The following is an 18581-nucleotide window of genomic DNA, read 5'->3' as shown; positions in this document are numbered from 1 at the left end:
ATTTTGGATTTTTTTGTCCAATAACTACCATTTGCGTTCGTAATACTTTGATCACTATACCACTCTGGATGACCATATTAAGTTAAAAAGTTGGCTTCTATAATACCTATTATGATTAACGCTTATCTAGCGCAGTATTGAATTGAAGATTTTAAAATCAGAATAATTAAATTGTGTTAAGAAGAGAAAAGAAATATTCTCATAATCCAATTTTTCAGTTGATACATTTTTTAGTCTGATGTGGATCCTAACATTTTCCAATTTTATCATTTTTAACGTGTAAGCAATGATTTTATTTATATAGATTGTGTAACTTTGTAGCCTATAACTTATATAAGGAAATGAAACTTTGATAAGTAACATCAAATTATTAGTAAACTCCATCTCTTTGAATGTTGTTTGGCATCAATGATGAGTTATTTGTTTGGAATAATTTTCTTAATTTTAGAAACATTTGAAACTTCTTCCTCCGTTCAATATGGTGACAATATATGTACGACATAAAATGTAATGATTAATTAAATAACATCATATCAGGCAAATTCCTTTTAAATTTGAGACATTTACAAGGGAAATACTTTTCTTAAATATGACAGAGAGAATACTCCATTGGCTATCAATTGCGAGGAATGAAAATTCACAAAGAATTAATAAAGATATAGTACATACTGTACTGTGAAAGCTGTAACATTTTGAGAAAGAAATAAATACATTTGTGGTAACACTGTTATGTAACCTCATGCCCTGTAAGTTTCTTGTGAATTCATTGTAAGTTACTGATTTGCTGATTTTTCGATGATTCGAAAAAGAAGCACGATATCCTAAATGCCAACTATTACGAATTCTATGAATACATGCTGTAATAATTCTTAAAGAAATCTCCCTTCTCTTTGACCTGGAATCGCCCTTGAAAAATATAGCTTTCAAGATACAATGGCTCATGCTCGTCAACTCTTGTTAACCCACACATATGGCTGTGAAACATATTTCAAATTAATCGTGTTGTAAAATGGGAGTCTGGGTGTGTTCTTCAAGCTATTGTACTGGATCACTAGTTCACTGTTAGACTTTTATGACTTTGATGTATGTATTGTATATACAGATGCTGTTAACAACTAACAATATGTCTGCCGCCATTATATGTTTGTTTCAGCCAAACTTGATATTTGGTTAGAAGTTTATCGATCATGAAATACAAAACGAGAACTTACAGAAGGTACAGTGGAAATTCATTATCAGTGAAAAAATTTATTCAGTTTTTTCTGCTGAGCGTGTTTATTGAAATCTAATACATAATCAACTTATTTGAGTGCTTAAACGGACAATCCATGATAAGGACAGATGTTTCTGAAAGCGTTTAAAGAATCTAAAGGCTACAGTAATATAATTTGGTCATGTAAGAGAGCGATTTTGTCTTTATCTTTAATGGCACTATGACACAGAATATGGACGGAGATAATTTATTACAGAATTTGTTTTAAGGTACAGAACACTATTACGGTATTGCCTAAGAAGGCAGAATTTATAGTCTAAAGTCGTAGGCATAGCAGGAGAACACTCCAATTCTTATGGGAAAACTAATGAAGACAGTGTTGCCAGACATCTTGGATTTTAGGAAACAATCGTGCATTTAAGAGACGTAGACAAAGTACCTGGTAATTAGTTCATAGATCGCTGTCTATTTCAGACACTGAAACTCAATGTTGAATTATTTAAATTATAAAATTGATAGTACTGGTAGTAAATTGATATTGATAACAATTTTTAAAAAATATTGACAAAGTCTTAATTTTTGCTAAATCAGTTTGTGTTTAAGTATACCAACGTCAAGTGCATTTGCTCAAGACAATTTCTCAAATGAGTTTGAAATAAAAATCATATTGTAGACAAAATTCTTAATTCCATTAACTTTTCTACTATTTATTACAACGATTTTTCAATTGTGTGAAATTAAATAAGAGCTTGGAGAAGATACCTCGAAGTGACAGGTGCAAAAATTCAATTTGATTCTTGAATTGATTGCATGAAGTGAAGATTAATTTATTAGAAAACTTTATACATAAAATGTTATTTTATTTTTCTTCTGAAAATTCAGGTTACTTACACATCAGAAGGTGTTAACATGTTTCTGTTACTGATTTTGATCTGAGATTTCTGGCTGTTATTAGCTTATCAGTTACAAATAGATACTAAAAAAAAAAAAAAAAAAAAAAAAAGACAAAATGTATACAGCTGAAGATCGTATGTAAGAGATTTAAAAAAAACATAGCTAATGACTCAATTCTGTTCTAAGGTTAGAGATAATATTACTCACACTAGTCATAAGCGCCTTTTATAATAAATTGTACTTCATCTATTCGCATAGAAAAGCAGACTGAAGGTCATTGTCTGGGGTTCAAGGACCTGGAGAAGACGGCTTTTAATATATTTTTCGACATGGTCAGAGACAAATTGTAACTTTTAGTCAAAACATTACCAGAAAATAATTATGGACTTTAAAAAAAAGTACGCACCAACAAAGTCCAGGCGGAATTTAATGCTAGCCTATGGTTTCTCAATAGAGAGTACTGCGATGTGGCCCTGGGAAAATCCTTTGAGTTTTTTATGGGTTTCTCCGTGTACGTCCATTTTCCGTACCGTTTAAATACCATTTCGCATTAGATTCGATTATTGTGACATTAATTCATTGCCTCGGAATATCTTATATGGTTGGAAAAACACCGTTAAATAAAGAAATACCAGCTGTCGATATAATATGACCTTATTTAGTTACGTATGTTACAATGATGGGTTCGAAGGTTCTTGTATGACAATGACATCTATTTATAGAGGTAATTCCACTCTTCTGCAATGGCCAATAATTTAAAAATATTCTCACGTTTATTACTGTAACAAGAGGTCTGTTAATTTTATGTATTACATCAAAGACACCCTAGAAAAATCCATACGAAACGTAATAGGTTTGCACTGAAGATCTTTGGCGTAACTCAGCCACTTTAGAAGTGATAAATAGTTATTAAGATATAAAAACTAAATGGAATGTTCTTAAATTTATGAAAGATAATCCTATTTAAACGTGAACTATTGAGTTTTATGGACTTAACTATAAAATTTAAATGCTTTTATAGTATTAACTACAATATGACGCTAACAAAATTTATTAGTTTTTAGTTACCTTGAAATAGTATATTTAGTATGACGTTAAAATTGAAATGTGTATAATGTAATAAACTTTTCATGCTTAGTCATTTCTAAGCCCACATAACTACATTAATTCACACCTAAATATCTTAACCACATCCAAGTTTGGCAGAAACAATTAGTTATAAACCTATCAACGTCTACTGACGACATTTATACACGCAATGCTGTTTACTGTAATGAAGTCCGTCATTTTCTCCCCGACCTGACCTCGATTACCACTCCTCCTGCGCCTCCGTTTCGCATAGAGTAGGGGTTCGAATCCCCACCGCGAAGTCGACTCTTGGTGACCGTCGTGGTCTCGCTGGACTCGATGGTTTCCGTGGAGTGACCCCCCTTGGTGGGGACAGTCTTCTTGGTGTAGCTCTGCACTGTGTTGGTGACGCTAGGTCTGAGTGGGTCGTCGGACTTTGACGTGATGCGCACCGTCTCCGAATAATCGTCTTTGTTGACGCCGCCCCTCTTTACAATGGAGGTGGTGGTGCCGTTTGCATCCCCTCTGAACGAAGGCGTGTGGGTCAGCGTGCTCGTGTAACTGGGCTTGCCGACAGGGGACGTGACTCGGTCTCCTCCGTTCACCATCATCGACGGTCTGTAAGGGGAAGATAGAGGACGGCTTCCCCTTATGGAATCGTTTTCAGGCGTTGCGTTTGTACTGGACGATCTGAAGGAGCTGCTGTAATCCAGAACCCTGTTGGAGGACATGTTGTTGGACAGACCGTTCTTGTAGGGCGTGCTGCTGTACAGACGGCTGCCAGGACTGGGTGACAGCGGCTTCGGTTCTGGACTTTCGTTCCCGTGAAGGGTCTTATAGAGCTCAGGCGCCCTATCCATCAGCCCCTTCATGAAGAGCCTCTTCTTGGCATCTTGCGTGTAGCCATTGCTCAGTAAATTGCTAGTACTCTTGGAAAACCTGCTCTCTTGCTTGCGTCCCAAGTCCAGTTCCTCTTTCTCCAGATTTGCGGACTCGGAGAGGTCTCTCTGGCTCCTGCTGATGCTGGCCAGGATCCCGGGACTCTTTAGCGGAGGCGGAGACTCGTCAAGCCGATGTAGGTGCGGGTTGGACTTATAGGTGTCGCGACTTCTAGATCCGAGCAGTAGGGACGAGGGGTCTGTGGGTTCAGGCCCCTCCGCATGCACGTTGAAGCTCTTGCTGCGCGCCAGGTTGGAGCGGTAGGTCCGGGCCGGCTTGGCGGGCCCCGTGAGGCCCACCCCGTTGGTCAGGGGCTTGTTGATGCCTATCGATGACGGGGGCGGCGTCACGTTGTTGATGATGGACACGTTGATCATGCTGCTGGAGTGATTCTGCTGCGATTTCCCGCCGCCGCGGTTCAGTCGCCCCGACTCCCAGTGAGGGGGGTCGCTCGAGCCGTTGGTCCTCTGGACGTACAGCTGGTTTTTGACGCGCTCGTTGTATAGTTTCCTAGGCAAGGTTTGTGCCCCGCGACTGGGGTCCCCGTTCGGACTGTAGGACTCTGCGCCTGCAAGCCTGCTAGTGGATTTACTCAGGCGCCCCAGAGTGCTGCTGCTGATGTTGCTCCTGTAAGCACAAACATATTGCGAAATTAAATATTATAGACTAATGGAAGTTCATATAATTTTAGTATATAGTAAATCAGTCATGACAATTTTTGAACCATTCTTTCGGTATGCAAGGTCTGAATGCATTCCATCGCGATTGATTGATTGATTTAACGAGAACTGGATCCGGGATAGATTCTTGAATTTAGACCAGCGATTCTCAACCTATGGTAGGAATACCACTGCTGGATGATATTCTTAAAATTTGAAATAAAAATACAAATTATCATAAAATATAAAATATACAGTCAACTCCGGATATAGTGAACCTCTGCGGACTTACATATTTTGTTCACTATATCCGAGGTTCACTAAATCCGAAGTATCTCTCCCCTAACTTTGTGAACAAGAAAATAAAATACTATACAGTAATTAAAATATTTCTTTTTTATGGAATGGATATACTGTTACTCACAGTTGTTTTACTTAAACTATGCTGTCGACCCACGTCCGCTTGCGAAAGACCACATTCAGTGTCACTTATAATATTCGCCTTATTTTCCAAAGAAAACCCTTTACTCTTCGACATTTTTATACATTACATTCACTGTTCGAACACTAAAAACAGACTAATCAGGTAGAAATGACAAGCGCTGTTAGGGTGTGACTGCGTACTCAACCTTGGAATTTCCCGGGTCACTTAATGGAAACTGGGAGGGGGTTTGAAAGCCATCGGAATCTTATCTTCATTTATGTTCTGGACATAATGTCCGTCCCCTTTTAATAAAAGAAGGCAATTTCATTTTCCGTTGTTTCGAAGTTATCCGTCATAATGGAAATATTTCTGAAAACAAAAGGCAACCCTTTGACAGTGGAGGTTCAGAAATAATAGTAGAGTAGTGTGTCTGAGAACAGAATGGCAACCCTTCGACGGTGGAGTGAGGCAAGGCCGTCACGCGTTGCCTGGATTTAGTGTACAGCTCATTGTCTAGAAATCACTAATCCTACCTTTGTCCTTTGACTAAAGGAGTAAGAAACTTAGAATGTTGTTCTCAACACATTCTTTCAATTTTATACAAGAAGTTCTGACTCAAATAAGAATTTGTCAGGATACAACTCTTGTAACTTCAATTTTTAAGGTTCAGTATAACTGGAGTGAGGGGTTACTATAAACGGAAATATTAATGTACTTTTTAATGTATTCGGGTCAGGACCAACGATTTAGATTCACTATAGCCGAATGTTCACTATAACCAGAGTTGACTGTATATTGTATAGAACATTCCATTGAATAAATTCGAAGAGTAACTGTTTCTTAATTAAACACGCCTAAATAAGCAATCAGTTATTGGTATTGGAGCACAAGAACGTTTATTACGATTCTAGAAGCGACACATAACGTTTTCCTTAATACATCTGGTTAGTGGTACAGCAAATTTCCTAAGCTAAAAATAATAGTACGCTATTAAAAAAGGTTGAGAACCACTGATTTAGGCCGTTTAGACCCACGAATGAATGAATTGAAATGGGTTGGGCCCTTTCGGTCCCGTGCACGTAGGCCTCTTAAGTGGGCCCATTGTACCCCAGATAACTGGAAAGTTAACCCATGTCTCGAAGTCTCCTTAAAGGCCAGGGTTACTCTCGTGTCTGCTTTCTTTATATCCTCTGGTCCCAGCCTGTTTCATCAGATTTTTCACCAAGACTTGGAATTGTTCATGAATGTAGAACGTCGGCTACTGTTACAATGATTCGAATATCCGAACACAAAAGGATATATATCTTATTGTGAACAAAGGCTCACAATCACACAATATTTTGGGGAGAAGAATCCATTTCTCTTCCACACTTCCTGCATGTGGAGTCTGTAGTCAATCCATCACATGCAGATGTTTCCTTAGTGTGTTGCGTCCTGTTAATAGGCCCACTATATCTCTAAACTGTGCATGGTTAAAGGATAAGAGTATCCCATCAATCTTTCTGCTACAGTCGCGTCTCTGTTATTTCCGGCGTGGCTCCTCCTCTTTGTTTACATCTTGAGCTGGTCGCGTTGTTGCACATTCTATATACCTGCTTGCCACCGAGCAGGACAGTAGGCTATATTAATTAACAGCTGTGTACTAAATGTGGCAGCAGTGGAAATGCATAACGTCATCAGCGGCCAATGACAAGACGCGTACGTTTGAATGTAGCCGAAATGGAACGTGATTGACTCGACTATAGGACTGTCTACCGGTGTTCGAGCTTGCCTAACGTTAGTGAGATTTCTTCATTGTTTGCCATGCTGGTGAATCGCATATTTCGTGATTTCCTAGCTGCCCTCCGTGGAGTGGTACAGACCCATTGTACGCCTCGTATACGATGATTGTCTAAGTCCGACGGATGGCCAGAATGGAATTCGTGATTCCGACGCTGACTGGCGGACCATCCTTCCTGGTAAGCTCCTATCCGATAATGATGTCCCGAAGCCAGAGACCGGAACTCCAAACCTTAGAAATTTGATCAGACATCACCCGAGCCTAGTTTTATTATTACAGATAATAGATGAAATGAGAGGAAATTGAAGAGTGTTAATGGAATGAAAGAGGGAAACGGGAGTATCCCGATAAAATCCACTGAAGCAACTGTTTTGTCAACCACAAATTCCATCCAAACATGACGGGGGATTCAATAGGGATAATCTGCTTCTGGAAATGAATCTTAGGTCTCTCGAGTATTAGGCCTAAACCAGCGCAATACACCGGATATAGTCTAGTGGAATTTGGAGCAGAAAGTATCGAAGTAAAAGGACAAACAAAGTTACTCAGTGTTGTTGAAACACCACCACGTTATGCGCGTAATTAAAGAAAACACACAGGAAACGTGTAAAATTAATGGCAGTGACTAGTTTCACGCTCCGGCAGTTTTACGCTCATGGTAAGACTCCCCGAGGTGCTATTCACACAGAGTTTCATTCATGTAATCCATTCTCGAATTTTACTACTGTGCTCACTTCTCCCTGTACGAGTTTTACAAGTGGAAAGAAAGCTCAGAAACGACAAATACAGCAAATAAAATTAAAATCACTGGCTCTCTTGTAATAGGCTATCATTGCCATTAATAGAAGACGAATTAGGTCTATGAGTATTTAGTTCTGCACTACAATCGCAAAATGTTCCTTTCCCGTCCATTTTCTTTCGGATATTCCACAGACTTCTTGTTACTTAGGTCTATAATAAAGAGCAATTCTGGTAGTGTTATCATAGTTCATTCTGTCAATGTGTTGCAGCAATTGTACCGTTGTTCCTGCATATCGCACAGCCATTAAAATACGTCGTAAGTCGAAAATCGCATATTACTTTCGTAAATTATTTCCAACACTGTTTTACTAGTTGAAGGTATGGAATTCTAATAATAAAATGATAAATTATCCCAGGTTTTGGTACCTATTTATTAAACTATTTTTACAGCCCAAACAGTCAGTCACGGCATAGTCAGTCAGTGTCGAGTCAATCATAGCAGTCAGTCATAGTTCAGTCAGTAGTAGTCATGTCAGTCAGTAATAGGTCAGTCATAGTCCAGTCAGTAGTAAAGTCAGTCAGTCATAGTTCAGTCAGTAGTAATCAAGTCAGTCAGTCATAATCGAGTCAGTCATAGTCCAATCAGTAGTAGTAGTCAGGTAAGTCAGTCAGTAATAGTTCAGTCAGTAGTAGTCAAGTCAGTCAGTAATAGGCAAGTCAGACATAGTCCAATCAGTCAGTCGTAGTTCAGTCAGTAATAGTCAAGTCAGTCAGTCATAGTCCAATCAGTCAGTCATAGTTCAGTCAGTAGTAGTCAAGTCAGTCAGTAACAGTCAAGTTAGTCAGTAGTAAAGTCAGTCAGTCATAGTCAAGTTAGTCAGTGATAGTTCAGTCAGTAGTAGTCAAGTCAGTCATTGATAGTCCAGTCAATCAGTCATAGTCCAGTCAGTAGTAATCAAGTCAGCCAATAATAGTCAGGTAAGCCAGTCATAGTCCAGTCAGTAATAGTCAAATCAGTCAGTAATAGTTAAGTCAGTCAATCATAGTTCAGTCAGTAGTAGTCAAGTCAGTCAGTCATAGTTCAGTCAGTAATAGTCAAGTCAGTCATAGTCCAGTCAGTAATAGTAAAGTAAGTCAATCATAGTTCAGTCAGTAGTAAAGTCATTCAGTCATAGTTCAGTCAGTAATAGGTCAGTCATAGTCCGTCAGTAATAGTCAAGTCAGTCAATCATAGTTCAGTCAGTAGTAGTCAAGTCAGTCAGTAATAGTCAAGTCAGTCAAACATAGTCCAATCAGTCAGTCATAGTCCAGTCAGTAATAGTCAAGTCAGTCAGTCATAGTCAGGTCAGTCAGTCATAGTCAGGTCAGTCAGTCATAGTCCAGTCAGTAATAGTCAAGTCAGTCAATCATAGTTCAGTCAGTAGTAGTCAGGTCAGTCGGTCAGTCAGTCAGTCAGTCAGCCAAGTCAGTCAGTCATAGTCCAGTCAGTAATAATCAAGTCAGTCAATCATAGTTCAGTCAGTAGTCAAATCAGTCCGTAATAGTCAGGTCAGTCAGTCATAGTCCGCCAGTAATAGTCAAGTCAGTCATAGTTCAGTCAGTAGTAGTCAAGTCAGTCATAGTCCAATCAGTCAGTCATAGTTCAGTCAGTAATAGTCAAGTCAGTCAATCATAGTTCGATCAGTAGTAACCAAGTCAGTCATAGTCCAATCAGTCAGTCATAGTCCAGTCAGTAATAGTCAAGTCAGTCAATCATAGTTCAGTCAGTAGTAGTCAAATCAGTCCGTAATAGTCAGGTTAGTCAGTCATAGTCCGTCAGTAATAGTCAAGTCAGTCATAGTTCAGTCAGTAGTAGTCAAGTCAGTCATAGTCCAATCAGTCAGTCATAGTTCAGTCAGTAATAGTCAAGTCAGTCAGTCATAGTCCAATCAGTCAGTCATAGTCGAGTCAGTCAGTCAAAGTCAAGTCAGTCAGTCACTGATAGCTCAGTCAGTCAGTCAGTCAATCATAGTGCTGTCAGTAACAGCCCATTCATTCATAGTCCAGCCGTCAGATCATGTCAAACTTTCAATCAGGTGTAATGAGTTATCAGCCACTAGATTGCCGGTACATCAATATTCGTATTTGGTAGTCTTTATTTTACAACTTTATAGGTATTATTTAGAGATGATAAGAAAATCATGAAGGAAAACTTTTCCCACAGCGGACAGCCACATTATTGCCTGCTAATCTCACAGAATCTGCCCCGAATCACTCAATCCCATTTTCATTCTACCGTCGCGTCGCTTCACTATCTCCTCACCGTTGTCACGTCGTCCATGAATAAAGCCTGTACTATAAAGCAAACATTAAGTATAGAGTTGCATGGTCTTCGTTTGGAGAAATACTTATGCGATCGTCACTGTGAAGTGAAATTTGCATCCGATATTTAAACCCAATGTCGTCACCAGATACTCTGTCATTGGCTCAGCGCCAGTAAATGAATACATATTTATACAAGCAAATTTATTTAAACTTTAAAATTTGAGGGTCAAGGCACCGACTGACTACTTTTCAGCTTTAAGCGTATGTGGGCAGCTTCCATTATGAACAGTTTGCATATTATGTATTTGCATAAATTTAGAAATAAAACTTAATTGTGATAGGGAGAAATATCTTCGTCGAATTTTCTTTAGACTAGAGGCAGACAGAATTAATAATTAAAGTCTTGAGCGTTTCTTGTATCTAGCCGCTAGCTGGAAGCTCACGAAAGGGACCTGGGTTCGGTCGTTTTAGTCCAACGGTAGGTGATCCAGCTAACGGCTTCTTGCCAGCGACTGCCAGGGTTCGATTTCGAGCAGGTTATTTAATATTTATGATGAATGTGGGCAAATTTGGGAACGCGGGTTAAGCCGTTGCGCTGCAAACCGGAAAGTCGCGGATTCGATTCCCGATGGGGTCATAGATTTCCTCCATCTATCTAATTCTTCTGGCCGCACCATGGCCCTTGGATCTACTAATCTCTAACAGAAGTGAGTACCAGGGATAGCCGTTTATCTCGTGAGATAACCCAACACCCTAAGGGCCTTTCGAGGTCGTTAGTAGGATAACTTTGCTTTGTGAGGGGATTTACTCAAATACTCTTTGTTATGTCTGACATTCTAATCCACCAATAACTGCTCTGATATTACATCATCTTCATCTCGTCACAGAATGACTTCTGTAGTTGAAAATAAATTAATATTCTTCTTCTTCTTCTTCTTCTTCTTCTTCTCCAAACTTTAAGCCTTTTAAGGCTTGTTGCGCTTCCAAATTAGTTGCACTCATTGATTGATCTTAGGTCTACAGATGTTTCTCTTCCCTTTAGGTATATAATGCATAATCTGCTTAGGATATCTATCTTCGCCCATTCTCTCTACGTGTTCCAGCCATTTTTGTCTATAATTTACTGTCTGTTCATTTATATTATAAACTAGCTGTACCCGTGCGCTCCGCTGCACTTGTTAGAAATAAATATAAAGTAATTACATAATTAAAATAGGACATCTGGTCCAGGGAACATTCGTGTTTGATAGCAGGATAAATCGTTTAATATGTGACTTAATTTAAATTGTATTTAAATAATTAAAATGCGATCATTTTGCTCCAGAGACCACTCATTTAGTGCAATGATAATTTCTTTAACATGTTTCTTAATTGTTATTACATGCAAATAATTAAAATATGATCATTTGGTTGAGAGAACATCCGTTTTTGGTGCAGTTTGGTCCCATCAAAATTTTGCTTGGAATGAAACGTATCGGAAATCATTTTTAAAGAAACTTTTGTTATGTAACATTTTTCACAAACATCATTAATTAGCGAGATATTTTGGTTTATTTAATTCAGGCCCCCTTATAACCTCCCCTTTAAAAGAAGTATTTTGAATGCCATATAGCCTAAAATCTGACTTACAACGAACTTAATTTATATTCGAATTTTCATCGAAATCCGTTCAGCCATTATCGCGTCAAAAAGGTAACAAATATCCAGACAGACAGACAGAGAGACATACAATAAAAAATTTCAAAAAAGCGATTTTCGGTCTCAGGATGAATAATTATACATGTTAACACCAATCGTTAATTTGCTGAGATGAAAATATATGTGTTCATAAACATTATTTTAAGAAATACAGGAAATGAATATACAGAATAGCCTATCAAGTTTTCTATGCATAAGAAGCTAGTTTAATCTTACCTGTCCTGGATTCACTCAGAAGTTACTGTAATAACATTATAGCATTATGTCCATCTAGAGAAACTACACTTTCCAATGGTAAATAATAATTAATTATATAAATCGGTTAATTTAGCTTCCGATATTACTTCATACAAACACAAAAACATTCTCTGTAGGCTATGTTTAATAGCTTTCGATTGTTGTTGTCCAAGGCCCCTATAGACGAAGTCATTTTTTTTTATTTCATTACAGCGACTTAGATGGCGTTATCTTAATTTTAAAGCTCATTTATCTCATTAAATATCAGTCTTATTAAAATTTTGTATAGGATAAAACTTATCGGAAATCATTTTTAAAGAAACTTTTGTTATATAACATTTTTCATGAAAATTAATAATAAGGGAGATATTTCGATTTATTTAATTCAAGCTCCCTTATAACCCCCCTTTTAAATAAAGTATTTTGAATGTCATATAGCCTAAAATCTAAGTTACAACGAACTTAATTTATATTCCAATTTTCATATAAATCGGTTCACCCATTATCGCGTGAAAAGATAACAAACATCCGGACAGACAGACAGACAGACAGACAGATAGCCATGCAAACAAAAATTTCAAAAAAGCGATTTTCGGTTTCAGGACGGTTAATTATATATACATGTTAGGACCAATTATTTTTGGAAAATCGAAAATAACCAGAAAAATTTCGACTACAGATTTATTATTAGTATAGATTTGTAATTGGTTTCTTATATTTTAATTTCTAAGTCTGTCTCTCCTTGTTACTCCCAGTACCGACCTCAGAAACCTCATCTCTGTTGCCTGTAATCTACTTTTATCTCTAGATGACACTGTCCATGTCTCACTGCCATACAGCACTCCCGGCGTTGCCATAGTTTTATAGAACTTTATCATTATGTCTTTTCTGACTTTGTTCCTCAGTGTCCTCTTAATTGTATGCATGTTAACTAACATCAACAGCTTATTGTACAGAGAACACACGAGGTTCATGTAACACACCCATCATTGGCGGCAGAGGTCGAGAGTATTCAACTTAGGAAGAGAAGTGGGTCGCAGGGCTCGTCAGTTTTATGAGGTATCGAGTTACATGGCCATCCCCGCGAAATGAAAGATCTCAGCAACATCAATATGGCTGCCTTTTGGAGCGTATCCAACAGTCTATCTTATAACGAAAGTTGCTGGCATACTTTAATGTAAAACAATGATATGTGACTCTCCCAGCCTGAACTGACCCGTCTGCGAGATTTAGAGGTAGTGGTCACCTCTCGCTGTATTGGTTAGTTAACATCGCGTAGTAACCCACTTCAAAAGCTTTTATTTCATGCGAGCATATGTAAGGAACTTGAGCGGAATCATGACTATGCTTTCATTTGTACTTGTAACAAGAAGTAAGAGTAAAGTTTTATTGTAACTTTATTAGCTATTCCTTTCTATCATAGAGATAGCGACCCACCCGTAGCCCTAGTTTAATCAGTTGACGACTCACTATAGTTCAATCAGCTAATTTTCTATGTACAGGTGCTCAACTTAATATTCGCTTAGGCTTTAAATTGAATATTTCAAAACTTTAATACACTATTTGAAGCGAAATAAAAACATTATTGCGTATAAAACAAAAATATTTGTACACAATATACTACATTTTTCCAAATTGAATCTGACATTACAAAAATCAACATAATCAAAAATCAACATAAACAAAAATATCACAGTCAACTTAATATTCGGTCAAAAGTTAGGAAATCAAAAATATACTTCTTCATAACAACAGCAATAGGAAATGAATTATTTGTTAGGTACCCGTTCTGCTGGATAACATGCTGCAACCGTCTGGGCATACTGGTTACGATCCTGCTTGTATATGCTCCATCAATACGACTCCATTCCTCTTCCAGTCGTCTCTTTAACTCTTCTTTTGAAGAAACTGGCACTTTTCTCAGTCTTCTGTTCAGTTCATTCCATAGATTTTCTATGGGGTTGCAGTCGGGAGATTGGGGAGGCATATCGATAACTTTCGGACAGTTATACAGTACCCAGTTGTGCACAATATGCGACTTATGTTTGAGGTCGTTGTCTTGGTAAAATTTGAATGCATTATGTATTCCCAACTTTTCAGCACTCTTGTGTAAATTTTCTTTGGGGATTTGGAGATACTGTTCCTTGTTCATGTTACCGTCAATGAAGACGAGCTCCTCTACTCCAGCAGCGGACATGCAGCCCCAAACCATAACCTTTCCACCACCATGCTTCACAATTGGTTGCAAGTTGTCGATTTTCATGACTTCTTTCATCTTACGCCACACAATCACCTGACCAGCCTGACCAAAAACGCTAAATGGACTTTCGTCTACGAAAATGACGTCATTCTACCATGCTTCAGCTTTGTCAATATTGTTGTTTGCAACTCAAGTCTTTTCTTTGTGTTAACTTCAGATACCAGAGGTTTTTTCCTAGCCATTCTTCCACGGTAACCACTCTTCCTTAACATTTTTCTAATTGTTTCACGGTGCACAGTCTTTGAAGATTCTTTTGCTAGTTGGGGAGCACTTATTCAAGGGTTCTTATTAACTTTCCTGATGATCGAACGTAAATCTCTGTCTGGAAAATAACAAGCTGTCGTTTTTAAGAACTAGTATCCTTGCCTTTGCGCCCCATTATAACAATGATCTTGCAAAATCGGACTACAGGTCTGCAAGTGTTAACAGCAAGAAGACAACTGAGACATACCACTCCCACCCTTCACTGTGCAGTGCTTGCAGACGACATAGTAAACACAATGAAAAGGGTACCATATCACACTGACCGAATATTAAAGTGTATACAATTTTTTGCTTTTTATATTCAAAAGTACAAATTACCCGTATATGATATATATTAATTCTGAATTAATAAGTGTTTGCTCAATATTCTTCTATCGTGTGCTTGAATTTATTAAATATACTTTTTAAAGTTCTTTGCTCTTACTGACTCAAGTTCGAAAGTAATGAAATTTAAAGCCTTGCCGAATATTAAGGTGAGTACCTGTAGCATTAACGCAGACAGCTAACTATCCATCCGTATCGTCGACCTGGTTTGGCGAGTTGGTATAGCCTTCTATGCCCAAGATTGCGGGTTCGATCCCGGGCCAGGTCGATGGCATTTAAGTGTGCTTAAATGCGACAGGCTCATGTCAGTAGATTTACTGGCATGTAAAAGAACTCCTGCGGGACAAAATTCCGGCACATCCGGCGACGCTGATATAACCTCTGCAGTTGCGAGCGTCGTTAAATAAACCATAACCATCCATCCGTATCACAGGCAGGTAAACTTGTAGCTCTATTTGAATCAACTAACAACACGTCCGTAGCTCACTTAGTTAACAATCTAGCTTAAACTGAGTTAGCTATCTAGCCGTAATAGAGTCAGCTAGCGTTAACTGAATCAGGTAACGGTTCAGCCGTAGCTCATTCATCTAACAATCTAACCTTAACTCATCAAATAACAATACAACAGTAGCTCAGTCAGTTAACCACAAAACCGTAACTCAGTCAACTAATAACCAGGCAGCGCATTTTCGTTCCCAAACGTACAGCGGATCAAGTAGCTTCTTCTGGTAGCTACATCAATTACGTCATGTGGATTCATAAGCAAGGTAGAAATTCAAGCAGATAGGCTTGGGGTCATTAAATAATAATGATATAATGTATTATAAATATGCTCCTGTAGCGTCATATGACGTAGAAAGAATATTCTCTTACGTTAGTTTAAAGAAATTTTATGTGATGTTCGCAAAAGATTTTCATTTCATAACCTCAGAATATATGTTTCGTTCACTGCAACGGGATAGGTTTTGATAAAAGAATTATTTGTATATACTGTGTAAAATGTAAATATTGATAATTTGTATAATGACTTTTGTTATTATTATTTTGTACCTGTAACGTCATGTGACGTGGGAAGAACATTTTCTTAGTTTAAACTAATTTTTACTGGCAGTTATAGTAAAAGATATGAATTTCATAATCTCAGAATATAGGCTATGTTTTTATTCATCGTAACGGAGTTGATTTCGTTAGATGAATTAATTGTATATTATGTTATATATATAGGCTAGAGTATTTACAGTTAATGTGTATCGTGTTTACTATTATGTTCTATAATATATATTGTATATACTAGTTCAGTATTGTTATCGACTAATTATATTTTCTGTAATATGTAGCACTAATATTTTTTACAGCGCTAGTTTCGCAGTGTGAGTACGTTTATATGATTAAAAAGTAGCTGGACAGATCATTTCAACTTAGTAGCAATCCCACTTACAGTTGTCATGCTCCATTATTATTATTATTATTATTATTATTATTATTATTATTATTATTATTATTATTATTATTATTATTATTATTATTATTTACCGAAGCTAGGTTATACCTTACGTAGCGTACTGACGTAAACATTTATGATCAGAGCTTGAACTCTAAAACTCCAGGATATACTAACCGATAACTTTCCTAACTTGTGCGCTGCCTGCTATATAACCTACCAGTAGCTCAGCCGCTAACCAACCAGCCGTAATTCAGCTATCCAACGAACCAGCATGACTGTCAGCTCTGATCACGTATTGGCCATTCCCATGTTATAAAATGGCAACATATAAAAGAGATCAACCACTAGGATCTTCACTGTCTAAAATGAATTTTTTGGTAACTACCGCTAGATGGAAGTGCAGCTACAAGCTATTACCACAGTCTAGTATATACGGTCACGAAGCTTGAGTTGTGAGGGTGCTAGGAACAATAGACTGTGCAGGTACTATTTCGCATTGTCTATAATGAGGCGATATTAGCGATCCTAGTGGTTAGCAACTCTCTATGGATGCATATTTACTACGTATTGAGTTTCGTAACTATATACTAGACTGTGCTATTACTCCATGCAATTCTATCAGGGTTATAACATGACTTCTTTTGCACTCGCTAGATGGCAGCATACTGAAATTGTTAAAAATTGTCTTGAAAGTGCATTAGGCTGATCATTCAACTAATGATGAAACCCTAGCTTAGTTAACTAACGATCCGTCAATAGATCAGTCAAATAACGACCCATTCGTAGCTAATTAGCCGTAGCTCCATTATCAGACAAACAAACAGTCATTTTGCAGTTGTCAGCTAATGATGAAACCGTAGCTCAGTCAACTAATGACCTACCCAGAGCTCACCCAGCTAATGAAATTTAGTTATCCGGCAATCCCACCACAACTCACTCAGCTAAAATCAAACTGTAGTTTAGTCAATTAGACGAGGTTTCAGTGCACTGACCTTGAGATTTATGCTATCGTAATGTACGCTGTAAACGAAGTTCCGTACAGTATTATCACGCCCTTGGTAATGTTTACAACATCACCATGGCAGCATAAAGGCTTACATTTAAAAATTTGACAGGGAGTTTGAGGAAATCCTAATGGTTGCGTAATTAAAGTAATAAAATTTAATATGTATTTTCTTTAACGCTGTACTGAGTGTATTTTATTTGATATTCATGTGTAAACATACCCAATATATCCATGACTATTGTGTGAATAAATGAACGAATGAAGGAGGGGGAAAGGGAGAAAAATAATTATTAAAAGGTACGTGATCATGATTTAGAAGGGTTCGAAATATAGCATTTTTGTTGTTATCAGCTGAAAAACCGTGTTTCCGGAGTACGTGGTTTGCGAAAGCTAGGCATCTCTGTTCTAATACTGCGCGACCCGATCAACCTTGAGAGAATAATATTATAGGGACGAGAGGATATTCTAACCAAGAGGGGAAAGGGGAATGTGTGTTCCTCCTGGCTTAGAGAGTAGTTGGGGGTTGAGCATGTTTGCCATCCTTATTCTGAATTTACTTGATTCAGTTGCTGATGCAACATCCGTCATCCTGGAGACTAGGCCAGGCCAGGCTAGGCTGGTTACACTATTTTGTATCAAAGTAAAAGTATCATTACAGATACACTAGTTGTGTTGTGACTGCATACTTTTCTAAGATTCAGCACAACATTTTTACTTTTACTTAGCTTTTCATTATCCACTGCTTGATCCTTGGCATTACTTTTATTTAAATAGTCTTATGTTCGGATAAGTGAATTACTTAGTTTATTTTTAGAAGTCTTCAAATTATTCGAATAAAGAAATCAAACTAACTATGCAATACGAATATTTAAACACTCGGGTGGATAGGGTATTTTTGTTTTTGCTGTTGGTGCGACCGTTTCTTTTTTTCTTTCGTTAGAAATTTCGTAGCCTAGAGATCAGCTTGTTGCGTCAGTGAGTAGATACTTACATAATAATACCACTGCCAAAACCACGATCGGTGCGTTGAATATATCAGGAAATAACAAGAAAGCTGTTAGAATCTAGGACAAAATATCTAACGAGATGTTCTGGAAACGTCTGAACGTGCTGGACGACAATTAACATTCCTTGTGCAGTAGTTCGAACAGCATGAGAACTATGAAACTGGATCTGGCGTCAGTTATCCAAGGTATTTCATTCTCAAATGTATGAGTAGATGCTTCAGTCTCAATATCGTATCAGTTGTAACGCTAGTTAAACTTAAAATTTAAGCAGCATAAGTAGTAGGTTAGGTGGCCTCAAGACCAGTTACTGTTTATGTTC

At 37.7% G+C, this 18581-nt stretch overlaps 1 protein-coding gene across 1 annotated transcript in view; it reads right to left on the bottom strand.

The window, feature by feature from the left end:
• Positions 1-2882: 2882 nt before the first annotated feature.
• chas (chascon) overlaps positions 2883-18581 on the bottom strand; it is a 472926-nt gene continuing 457227 nt past the window's right edge. The window contains exon 9 of the mRNA XM_069847044.1: positions 2883-4741. Coding sequence (XP_069703145.1) covers positions 3391-4741 — 1351 coding nt within the window. The 3' untranslated portion in view covers positions 2883-3390. The remainder of the gene's footprint in view (positions 4742-18581) is intronic.

The sequence above is a fragment of the Periplaneta americana genome, chromosome 15 (genome assembly GCF_040183065.1).
Source record: "Periplaneta americana isolate PAMFEO1 chromosome 15, P.americana_PAMFEO1_priV1, whole genome shotgun sequence".
Lineage (NCBI taxonomy): Eukaryota > Metazoa > Arthropoda > Insecta > Blattodea > Blattidae > Periplaneta > Periplaneta americana.
The sequence above is the reverse complement of the archived record's forward strand: the minus strand, read 5'-3'. Positions and strand labels throughout refer to the sequence as shown.